Source organism: Amia ocellicauda, chromosome 6, assembly GCF_036373705.1.
Source record: "Amia ocellicauda isolate fAmiCal2 chromosome 6, fAmiCal2.hap1, whole genome shotgun sequence".
Taxonomy (NCBI): domain Eukaryota; kingdom Metazoa; phylum Chordata; class Actinopteri; order Amiiformes; family Amiidae; genus Amia; species Amia ocellicauda.
Genome location: NC_089855.1, coordinates 46,281,318 through 46,293,102, shown reverse-complemented (window position 1 = coordinate 46,293,102; position 11,785 = coordinate 46,281,318). Strand labels below are relative to the sequence as shown.

Here is an 11,785-nt window from a genome sequence, read left to right as displayed (position 1 = left end):
TACTGGATTATGCAACCCGATATCCATAAGCAATTCCCTTACGTACAATGGCCTCTAAAGGAATTGCAAAGGAGCTTATGCTCGTGTTTAGTAGAGTAGGAATTCCATGGGAAATTTTCACTGACCAGGGTCCCCCCTTCATGTCAAGAGTAATGGCTGATCCATTTGTACCACCTCCAAACTGATGGCCTGGTAATTCAATGCTTAGAAAAGCCATTGACAAGGACCTAAACCTGATGGTTCATGGCGGTTTTGTAATGATTTCAGAAAGGTTAATGAAATATCTAAGTTTGACGCCTGCCCCATGCCCAGGATCGATGAACTACTTGAGAAAATAGGAAAGGCCAGATACATTTCAACCCTCGACCTCACAAGGGTATTGGCGGGTCCCCCTAACCCAAAGAGACAGAGAGAAAACTGCCTTTGCAACTCCTGATGGGCTGTTTCAATACACCGTTACGCCATTTGGGTTTCATGGTGCTCCCGCCACCTTTCAGCGGTTAATGGATGGAATACTTCGACCCCACACTGAGTATTCCGCAGCTTACCTGGACGACGTGGTAATCCACAGTCCTTACATTTTTGAGGCATAAGCAACAACATTTATGAGACATGAAAAAAGCTGTGAACTGTAAGTATGCAAAAAGGGCAAGTGGACACCAAACCAGCACGATGAGTCGAATGACCTCCTCTCGTTTGTATACTTTCTTATGTTCTCATGTTGTTCATATTCAGCGTGGTACTGTAATGTTTTCACATGTATTTTAAATAAAGTTTTCATAGTTAGAAAAATGCACATGAGCATTGTTTAAACATTTCATTGTTGGTACACAAAAGGTGTACATATGTAGTGTAAACCATGTAAAAAACATATTTTACAAGGTATTTGAAATAAATATGTGAATAGTGTGTAAACCATAAGTAATTTGATTAAAGTTTATATATACTGTGTAAACACTGTAAACAAATTAAACATTTACTAATTCTAGTTATATATGAACCTATTGTAAATATAAGTTCTGAATTTGTAAACCATTAGTTTCAAGCAGTGATATCTGTGAACACTATGTCAGCTAGGGTTGGCCGTGCACCGGCTCCGGAGACGGAGTGGAGCTGGACAGTTTTTGTTAGTTGTGCTCCGGAGCCGGAGCGGAGCTGGAGCTGGCATTGCTGGAGCCAGAGCGGAGCTCATCGGAGCGCTCCAGAGCCTGGAGCCGGAGCTGAGGTCATGGAGCTGCTCCACTCACATAGATATTAATTCCAGTTTTTATATATCAACAACATATATAACTTCATAGTTATTGTTTTTTGTTGGGGGTTATAAAATAAGATCATTTCTCACTCCAGCTATTAGTACATAATACATTATTTTTTATTAATTGTAATTATATGACACCTTCACCTTCTCACTCCATTCAAGTGATTCTATAATCTCAGGGCATCTCTCATAAACCACTTGCAAAATAATTGAAGTCCATTTTAACTCTAAAGAGCATTAGTGAGGTCAGGCACTGATGTTGGGCAATCGGGCCTGGCTCACAGTCAGCTTTTCTATTCATCCCAAAGGTGGGATGGGGTTGAGGTCAGGGCTCTGTGTTGGAAAGGTGACATCTGTGTATTTTGCTGGTAAATATTGATGCCTTGTTCTGTGACCTATGACCTCACCCTGGTTACTTCTCAGATAACTCAGTTCTGTTAAATACCAACTTCTCATTGTGTGGCACTGGTGACTCTGTACAGGAGTGTAGCACTGACACTGTGAGGTCTCTCCTGCCTAATGTATGTCTCTTTACCTGCAGCCTGTCGCTCTGATCCAGATTCTCCATTATCAACAGTCTGACCGACAGGAGAGCCCTGAAGCTGCCGGCCCCACAGTGCGACTCTGAGGGGCGGTCACTTGCACGTGTGTTTATACTGATATTCCTGAGTACCAGATAATTCATTAGTTTTAGCTTAGTTGTGTAAATAATGAATCATAATTAAGTGAATTATTGCTCATTAAGAGGGACAGCAAGGTGCTCTGGGACTGTATCACTGTTTTATTGTGCTTCTGTCTCTGTTGTATATAGACTGGAGTTTTACATAAACACATTAAAGTGGCTGATCACTTTGGGGGGAATTCTACATGGAGCCATTTTTTCCCCATTGTAGATTGCCATTGCCAAAAGCCATTCCTCATTCCAGTAAAGATATTCTGTCCCTATAGGACTGCTGTAGTTTCTCAGTCTCTTACAGGATACTGTAGGATTTACTACAACACCCCACCTAGCAAAAGGACTTCTGCAGCAGAGGCTGTGACTAGAAAAGAGGGAAATGGCTTGGAAATAAATTACAATCTTTAGTAATGTATAATATAAGTGATGATTCTCCATAGTTTCTATAACCTGTCACTGCTGTGTGAAGCTTGTCCTTGTCTGTGGACAGTGTCTGTGTGGATAGACTGTCTCCTGGGCCTCTCTGTCCATCTCTGCTCTCTCCTGGTCGGTCTGCTGTGTCCAACACACTGGGGCTCTGAACTACAGCACACGCTGCCACATGAGGGAGCCCATCCCAACCCCACACACCTGAGCACAGAGCGCTGATTTCACACACTGAAGATGAACATTCAAGAGGATGTTTACTACAGACCACTGCTGTCCTCCCCCTGCGATTCTCTTAATTTAAGGCACACAGGCCGGGTGTCTTTTCTATCCGTTTTAAATCGTGCCTCGAGGGCATCTCATCTTCTGGTGTCTCTATAAATCTCTCCAGGATGTGAAATTGAGTGCAGTTCAGTTTAATTATTGAATGCTTTCCATAAAGAATATAGATGATGATGGGGGTGGCTGAAATATATTTAAGACAAACCCACTCCTCTCCTTCCCAGAGCTGGCTTGAGCATGAGTGTGGGAAAAGAGGGAGAGGAGAGAGAGAGAGGACAGAGAGAGAGAGAGAGATAAAAGTTCTGATTGTTTTGCATCCAGTTCTCTGTACAAGGAGGCAGAGACCTGCCATTGCAGCCTTCTGTACAGGAACTGTCACAGTGTTACAGCAGGACTGGCTGCAGGCTGCTCTGCTGGGCTCATATGAACACATGTAGTGTCTGTAAAGTGTGACTTAGAAATTCCTCATCCAGGAGACACAGCAAAATATCTGTGAAGACTGTGTGTAAATTCTCACTTCTAAAATCTAGATATCATCAATTAATTATTGAATTAATTAATGCTTTAATAATGATATACTCTGTTTTACCCACATGTTCTCAGGCCATACACCACTTTTCCTTTTGCAGGTCACAACACACAGGAGTCCCTGGTATGTCTCCCTATCTCTGAATTTAGACCATACATTTATATACATAGTTTAGTAACAACAACTCTATATACGAAGCAGATTTGAGCAGGAACATTGATCACACACCAATGCTTTTGATCACCCTGAGTTCATTAGTATGTCAATAAGTCATTCTATAGTCAGCCTTGCAGACCCTGCTGCGGTTTTATATATTTAAAAATAGCTGAACAGCCTGTCTGCTGAGACAATGGAAAGTATCTGTTTAGGGGTAAATTAGTAAAATGGTCTGCTTGTATTGTGGGATTGTACTCTGTCTGAACTGCCTGTAAAACATACAGTGACCAGGTCATGGGGGTCTTGGTAAAATCCCCTCACAGCAGACACTGTCAGTCCTTACTATGGACAGTAGTGTAAAGCACAATTCAACTTAGTTCTGATTATACAATAACTATTCGGTAATGGTACATGTTGTCTGGTTAACCGTTAACAATTTTTCACTGATGGGAAATAGGCACCGTCTCATCATTCTCGAATACAGTGGGATCAAGCATGCCTGGATAGCGGTCTTCCTAAATTTCCAGTAAGGAGACAAACCCACATCCACCTCTATAAACACAAACCAGAGACAGCACAGGACAGGTGACAGACATTTGTAAGTAACCCTAGCAATGGAATTGGGTGATGGTATTTTATCATGCATGCATAAACTTTTCCGTTGCCCATCATTTTCATTTATATTACTATTACTATGAGTATTATTTATATTATTTTTATTACAAAGCAAACACCACTCTATCCTTGGCTGTCCTTTAATTTTCATATGTACAATCTGGTCACATGGTCTTTGTTTTCCATTGCTTATATTATTGTCCAGAGCTGTAATGCCTATTTTGAAACACTGAAAGACAGAGAAAATACTGAACAGAGTCCGAGGGCCATAATAATAACAGCCAGGGTAACAGTAAATGAAAAGTAATAGGAGTTTGTTGACACAAGCTGGCCCTCCTTTGTGACGCACAACCGTGATGTGACACCACAGTGACACCACACTGGACCCAGTGCTGTACGGACGGGGAGCAGGACAGACAGGGTCAGTCAGGTGAAGTCTTTCATTCCCATTGTTTATGGCACCAGCACACACACAAGAAAATACTCACATTTTAAAAGAATTTATAATTATAATAATAATAATAATCTCAAAGACAGAATATAGCATGGGACCGGGCATAAAAAAACACTTAGAAATGACAAGGACTTTAAAATTCATATATGTGAGTATGTGTGTGTGCCTATATATAAAATCCCCCAAGCCACCCCACTGAGAAGACAAAAGACCAATCTCTCATTAAGATACCCCCCAAACACCTATCTTCCTTATCCCATAACCCCCTTCAAAACAGACAGTGGAGAGAAGCCCAAAGAGGAGACACTTTAAAACTTGATTTCTTCAGCTGACTTATAACAGTAAGAAGGCCCTCCCTTCCACACTTAATACAGAGCGAGGGTCATTGAGCCATAGCAGATGCCCAATGTAAATGGACGTGCATAGACAAGCACACATGTAGACACAAACCAGCACACACACGCACACGCACACACACACATGCATGCACGGACACATGCACACACCCAGTCTCTCACTCACATGCACTCTCACACTCACACACAAGACACATATAACAATGGGGGGCATTTTGTTTCCAATCCATGTGCACCAGCTATCACAGTGCTAGTGTACAGTCTGCCGGGGGGGGGAAGAAACACAGAGAAAGGGGGACAGTGGCACTGGAGTCGGGGGTGGTCCATAGAGGGCAGAGGGTGAGGCAGGGGTGGGTTAGGGCGTCTCTGTGATTGCTGGTTGCAGGATCAGGAAGTGGGGTGGGAGAGTTGGGTGTCACACTGGCATAGGCAGGCTCATATTCCCACTGCCCCTCAGCACTGCAGAGAGAGGGATGAGAGAGAAAGAGACATCAATTAGATCATCACTACTAAGTCAGTGTAAAAGTGTGTCAGTCAGTATAACAGAGTGTCAATCAGTCAGTCAGTGTAACAGTCTGTCAGTCAGTGTGTCACTCAGTGTAGCAGTGTGTCACTCAGTCAGTGTAACCGCACACCCGTATATTATTAGTCAGTGTCTGTCAGTGCCCCCCTCTCACCCCGGGTGAAGTAGAGGTAGAAGAAGTCGCAGTAGAAGATGGTCTGCACCACACCAGACACCACAGCGATATGGTCGAAGAAGCCCTCCGTGTGATAGCGCCACACCCAGTTAGCCAGGTACAGGGTGCGGTACAGGCCCAAGAAGAACAGGTAGTGCGTGGTAATGGTCTCCGCCTGGCCTGTCTTGGTGATCATGAAGAGCTGCGGCAGGATGGCCACCGACTCAAGGTAGATGGAGAAGGTCCACAGGATCTGAGGGAAAGTAAAACACAAAGACATCAGACGACAGCAGGAGAGGGAGTTTGAGGTTCACTGTGTGTGTCAGTGTCAGTGTATCAGTGTGTCTTTCAGCATCAGTGTGTCAGTGTGTGTCTTTCAGCATCAGTGTGTCAGTGTATCAGTGTGTCCGTGTTTAATTGTGCTTTCACTGCTAATTCCTGTCCACAGTAAGGACTGAGTGTCTGGTGTGCTTTACAGACAGAGTACAATCCCACAATAGAAGCAGACAACTCAAGCTCCAAAACTGACTACTTAACTTTGTCTCAACAGACAGGCTGCTCATCTATCTTTAATATATTAAACCGCAGCAACATCTGCAAGGCTGGCCTCTGTTCTGGATACAGAATGACTTCTTGACCCACTAATGAACTCAGGATGTTCAAAAGCAGAAGTGTGTGATCATTGTTTCTGTTCACTTAGGCTTTGTCTGCATGTTCAAAGCAGTGGATGTGTCAGTGTATCAGTGTGTGTGTAGCTGGGGTGGTCAGAACTCGCCACTCAGGATTCGAACCGTGCACCACAGAGGAGCAGCAAACTCAGGAGTAAAGGGGGTGGTGTAGAAGAGCAGCGCTGCATCTCTGAGAAAACATCTGCCAGAATAAAAATATTGTGCCAGAAAAAACGTACACACTACCAACCTCCTTCAGTGTCCATTAAATCCATGTTATTTTGAGAAGGTGAATTCACTCGTCAACAAGTAAACACTTGTCATTATTCGGTAAACTCAGTCTACAATATCAAAATAACAAATGTTGGAAAAATTACCAACCCGTTTGTTGCCAACTCACCATTAAAGACTTTTAAATTGAGGCTTTTATCCACTTCAACAATTCCTGGTCCTATAAATAATGAACGCTGTATTGTGAATGTAATTTCTGGCACAACAATTGACTTCCGGCAGACATATTCTCAGGGATATATTGTCAGTCAAATGTAGTGCCAGAAATAACGTACACAATTCTGGGTTCATAATTTATAGGACCTGGAGGTGCTGAAGTGGATAAAAGTAGGGCTGTGCCGGTAAACTTCAAACATATACACCAATCAGCCATAACATTATGACCAATTGCCTAATATTGTGTAGGTCCCCCTTTTGCCGTCAAAACATCCCTGACCCGTCGAGGCATGGACTCCACTAGACCTCTGAAGGTGTGCTGTGGTATCTGGCACCAAGACGTTAGCAGCAGATCCTTTAAGTCCTGTAAGTTGCGAGGTGGGGCCTTCATGGATCGGACTTATTTGTCCAGCGCATCCCATAGATGCTTGATTGGATTGAGATCTGGGGAATTTGAGGCCAAGTCAACACCTTGAACATCGTTGTTGTGTTCCTCAAACCATTCCTGAACCATTTTTGCTTTGTGGCAGGGCGCATTATCCTGCTGAAAGAGGCCAATGCCATCAGGGAATATCATTTCCATGAAAGGGTGTACATGGTCTGCAACAATGCTTAGGTTGGTGGTACATGTCAAAGTAACATCCACATGAATTGCAGGACCCAAGGTTTCCCAACAGAACATTGCCCAACGCATCACACTGCCTCTGCTGGCTTGACTTCTTCGCATAGTGCATCCTGGTGCCATGTGTTCTCCAGGTAAGCGACGCACACACACCCGGCCATCCACGTGATGTAAAAGAAAACGTGATTCATCAGACCAGGCCACCTTCTTCCAGTGCTCTGTGGTCCAATTCTGATGCTCACGTGCCCATTGTAGATGCTTTCGGCAGTGAATAGGGGTCAGCATGGGCACCCTGACTGGTCTGCGGCTACGCCCCTTTTCCTTCCTTGGACCACTTTTGATAGATACTGACCACTGCAGACTGGGAACACCCCACAAGAGCTGCAGTTTTGGAGATGCTCTGACCCAGTCATCTAGCCATCACAATTTGGCTCTTGTCAAAGTCGCTCAGATCCTTACGCTTGCCCATTTTTCCTGCTTCTAACACATCAGCTTTGAGGACAAAATGTTCACTTGCTGCCTAATATATCCCACCCACTGACAGGTGCCATGATAACGAGATTATCAGTGTTATTCACTTCACCTGTCAGTGGTCATAATGTTATGGCTGATCTGTGTATATGTATATAGAATAGTTATTAAATAAAAGAACCTCTACATAAAACAGTACAATATTGGAAGATGTTGTCAGGATGTTGAAACATGTTGTTTGCATCATTTAGTGCTGGTGTGGGCCAGCCCATGTCCAGGTAAAGTACATTGCCTCCCGGGTCATGTTGTATCCACTTTGTTAGCTGATTAATTGAGCCATTGCCCCCCCTTCCCCCCTCCCCAAGTCACTTTCTAAAGCAGTGGTTTCAACCCCTGGTCATAGCCCCCTTCCCCCTTGTATGTCCTGTTATTACTGTTATTAGGGTAATATATTTATATTGCTCTTGTATTTACTTTAGTAGTGTGAGGATGTGTGTTATATGTATGACACACCCATGTTGTGTGTAAAGCCTGCAAATGAACAGTTTTAAAGAAATGTATATTTTTTAAATATATGTGGTATGTTTTTAAAATTATGGTAAAATAATAGCTTGAATCTTGATTATTGAAAACCGAATTTGTATTTTATTTCTGTTGGTAGGACAAAATGAAACCAAGATCTTTCCATTATAAAATATAATTGCAAGGTTAAATACTAAACATATGCATTTTGTGATTTTTGTAGTAAAGAATTAGAGTGAAATACCAAAAAGATATTCCTACTGAGCTCTGAAAGACTTTTGATAGATACTGACCACTGCAGACTGGGAACACCCCACAAGAGCTGCAGTTTTGGAGATGCTCTGACCCAGTCATCTAGCCATCACAATTTGGCCCTTGTCAAAGTCGCTCAGATCCTTACGCTTGCCCATTTTTTCTGCTTCTAACACATCAACTTTGAGGACAAAATGATCACTTGCTGCCTAATATATCCAACCCACTGACAGGTGCCATGATAATGAGATTATCAGTGTTATTCACTTCACCTGTCAGTGGTCGTAATGTTATGGCTGATTGCTGTACATAAAAAAAAAAAAAACTTCAAACAAAAAAGCAAACAATATCTGTGACAATATCATGAGGTTTATGCCCCATTTCCACTGGCAGACGTGTCTGGATGCGTCCAGTCCCGGACGCTTAAACGTGTTTCCACTGGCTAAGCGTCTGTCGGAAGATATAATCTCAAGTGCTGTGTGCGATCTTGAAGAAATTATTAGCAGCATGGAGTGAAATCCACGTACAGAAACAATGACTGCTTACAGTTAATATCAGAGTGCATTGAAGGATAATAATCGGATTGGTAGCAAACAATTCTATTAATATTTTATTTATAACTGGAAGGTGTTTCAGGCTGTGTTTTGTGAATGGTGTGCAGGACAATCCGCAGAGACAATCAGTATGAAGGCGAACATGATTAATTTAACGTGTGTCCATTTACAAGTTAAATGAATGAATAAATAAATACAGCAGATCTGGGTTTCCCTCTAAAACATTAAGGACTGGTTTAATAAATGCATCCATAAACACCATGACTGAGACGCGCACTTTAGTTCAATTAAACCGGCTATATTGTAGCTGGATGATTAATCGTGAAACGTGTGTATTTTGTTTCCACTGTAACTTGCCTGGTTAAGGACATCTGGTAAATAAATATAAATAATAAGGCAAAAAGTGTTGTTTGCGGTTACAAATCTGTAGTAACAGTAATAAGTTAAGGGAGTCACGCTGTGCCATTTAAAATACATGTATACTAGCACAAATGATGACGATAATAATAACAATACATATTGCTATTTAGTATTATTGTCGCGCATGGAAACATATTCTTATGTGAACATGCTTTTCTGAATATAATGTTGTCTACACGTTTAGCTCTTCCTAATATCTCTTAACAGAAACGTGTATTTATTATGCTGTTTACAATCATGTAAAGCACAAATAATAAAACAGACACAAAAGTCCTCTCCTCGTCAGGCTGTGTCGCTCGTAGTGTTGATCTGTCTCTGTTTTTAACACAAACACAAACCAAACCCACAGTCGCTGCTCCTGCATCAGAGGGACAGATCACAGCGGCCTGGTTTACAGAAACAGCTCTGGGACTCGTGTGAGGACAGCACGGATGCTTAAGCCAGTGGAACCGAGGCAAGAGTCACATTTTAGTCATGCTATTTCATTTTATCATATTGACCTAAATTTATATTACATGTAATTATTCAATATTACTAAGAATATATAAGAATCACAGACTGAGTTACATTTTAAATAATAATTTTACCTCCAAAGCCTTCAGAGGTTTGTCTAAGAAATAAACAGGATTACAAATAGATTTTGATTGATTTAATTAGATGTCGCTTCAATCGTTGTATTTTTTCTAGTCATACTGTAGCCACATTCAGTTTTGTTTCCTTCAGTTAATATCTTACAAGACATTTTCTTCATTTTCTCATTGTATTTGAAGTGCTGCCAGACTGCAGACTTCTTTCTTCCAAGTACTGAATGAATTGTTACTCAAGTTGAATTGACCGTGCTCGGTAGCCTGGCTACTAATTATTATTGATTTATTTTTAATAAGTCTGCTTATAATAGCTAATGATGATAATAATAACAGTAACATTATAGATAACATAACTAGCTTTTATCAAACACTGTCTTTTTGATCAAATATCTGTATGTTTTTTTGGGGTTTTTTTTAGAATAAATTCTCTCAAAATTCTTGGGTCACGTTCTTATAGCGCAGATTTCCGCAGATCAACTTCCGCACACATTTGGAACACAAAATGTAAGTTATTTACACATCTTTAAAAAAATGATTTGAATCCAAAAAGTGTATATCACCTGCACCTTTTAAAGTCGTGATTTAATTGTCAGCAACTTTATAACACACACACACAATTTGCAATGTAGTAATCTGCACATCACTATTTAATTCGGTTTGTAATGTAACATGGCACGGGGCCACGTCAAAGATTGTCGACATACCCACTCACATCCTCGACTTTCTTTCCACCCAAACTACAAGAGACAGTTAATACACTACGTCTCCCAGAATCCTCACACAGACCCAGGTGATTCCGGAACGGCGCCCTATATCAGTGGTGGCTAACCCTGGTCCTGGAGAGCCGCAATCCTGCAGGATTTCCAGGTCTCTGTTAATTACCAATCAATGGATATCTTGAACACAGGGACATTTTGCCTAATTAAGACCCATATTTGGTTCAATTAAGCAGTTAACGCTCTGGATAAAACAAAAACCTGCAGACCCTGCGGCTCTCCAGGACCAGGGTTAGCCACCCCTGCCCTATATAAACCTTCCGACTCCCCATTATAAATGTGTCACTGTCCATTTAAGAAAAGGCGAGCGAGGCAAAAACACGAACGATTACAACCCTGTTTTGGCTGACGACCCACAGCCATGACTTTGACTTTGCTTTGGAAGAGAACCCGACCCCGGTCACGATTTATGAACATTGACTACTCTTTAGATTACCCTTCGGCTTGTTTGCTGTGTGTCTTGTGTTTGACTCTCTGTTTTGATGGGGATTTGTTTTCACAGTTTAGTTAGGCTCAACCTGGAGATTGGGTTTGTTTTGTGTTTTCTTTTATTTATACAGTGATCTGCCCGGGGTTTTGTGCCAGATCCCAACCCAAAAGACCTGGTCTCCCAACACGGGAGACTTATCACGGTACTGATTTACAGAGGGGTTATATCACTTGTAATGAGCTCCTGTACACTATGAGCCCCGTTACATGCGATTCATGTGTCAGATCAGCCCACCCTGCTCACTGACTGGGTTAGGAAGACCCGTCACTCAAACCTGCTGGACCAATGGAGACCCATGATCTACACCTCCCTTTAAATCCCGCCCTCACAACAAAACAGTGCCAAAACTCGTAAACGAAAAAAAAAAAAAAAATCGAAAGCAAAGAAACTGGTGGCGAAAGCAAAGATTGCAGCATCTCAAGCAAAGACAGGGAATCCAGGCGAGCGCGTCAGAGTTTTGCTCTCGATTTATCATTTTTTGCTTTCAAGATTTTTTTTTTTTACAATTCTATAAATTTTGCATTGCATTTTTTTATTTTTGATCTCA

The 11,785-nt window shown here is 41.9% G+C and overlaps 1 protein-coding gene across 1 annotated transcript in view; it reads right to left on the bottom strand.

Moving 5' to 3' along the window:
- Positions 1 to 4,066: 4,066 nt before the first annotated feature.
- The window catches only part of kdelr3 (KDEL endoplasmic reticulum protein retention receptor 3), a 17,901-nt gene continuing 10,182 nt past the window's right edge, over positions 4,067 to 11,785 (bottom strand). Inside the window, exons 4-5 of the mRNA XM_066707297.1 lie at positions 5,430 to 5,682; positions 4,067 to 5,211 (exon numbers count right to left, since the gene is read on the bottom strand). Of these exons, the coding sequence (XP_066563394.1) occupies positions 5,168 to 5,211; positions 5,430 to 5,682 (297 nt within the window). The 3' untranslated portion in view covers positions 4,067 to 5,167. The remainder of the gene's footprint in view (positions 5,212 to 5,429; positions 5,683 to 11,785) is intronic.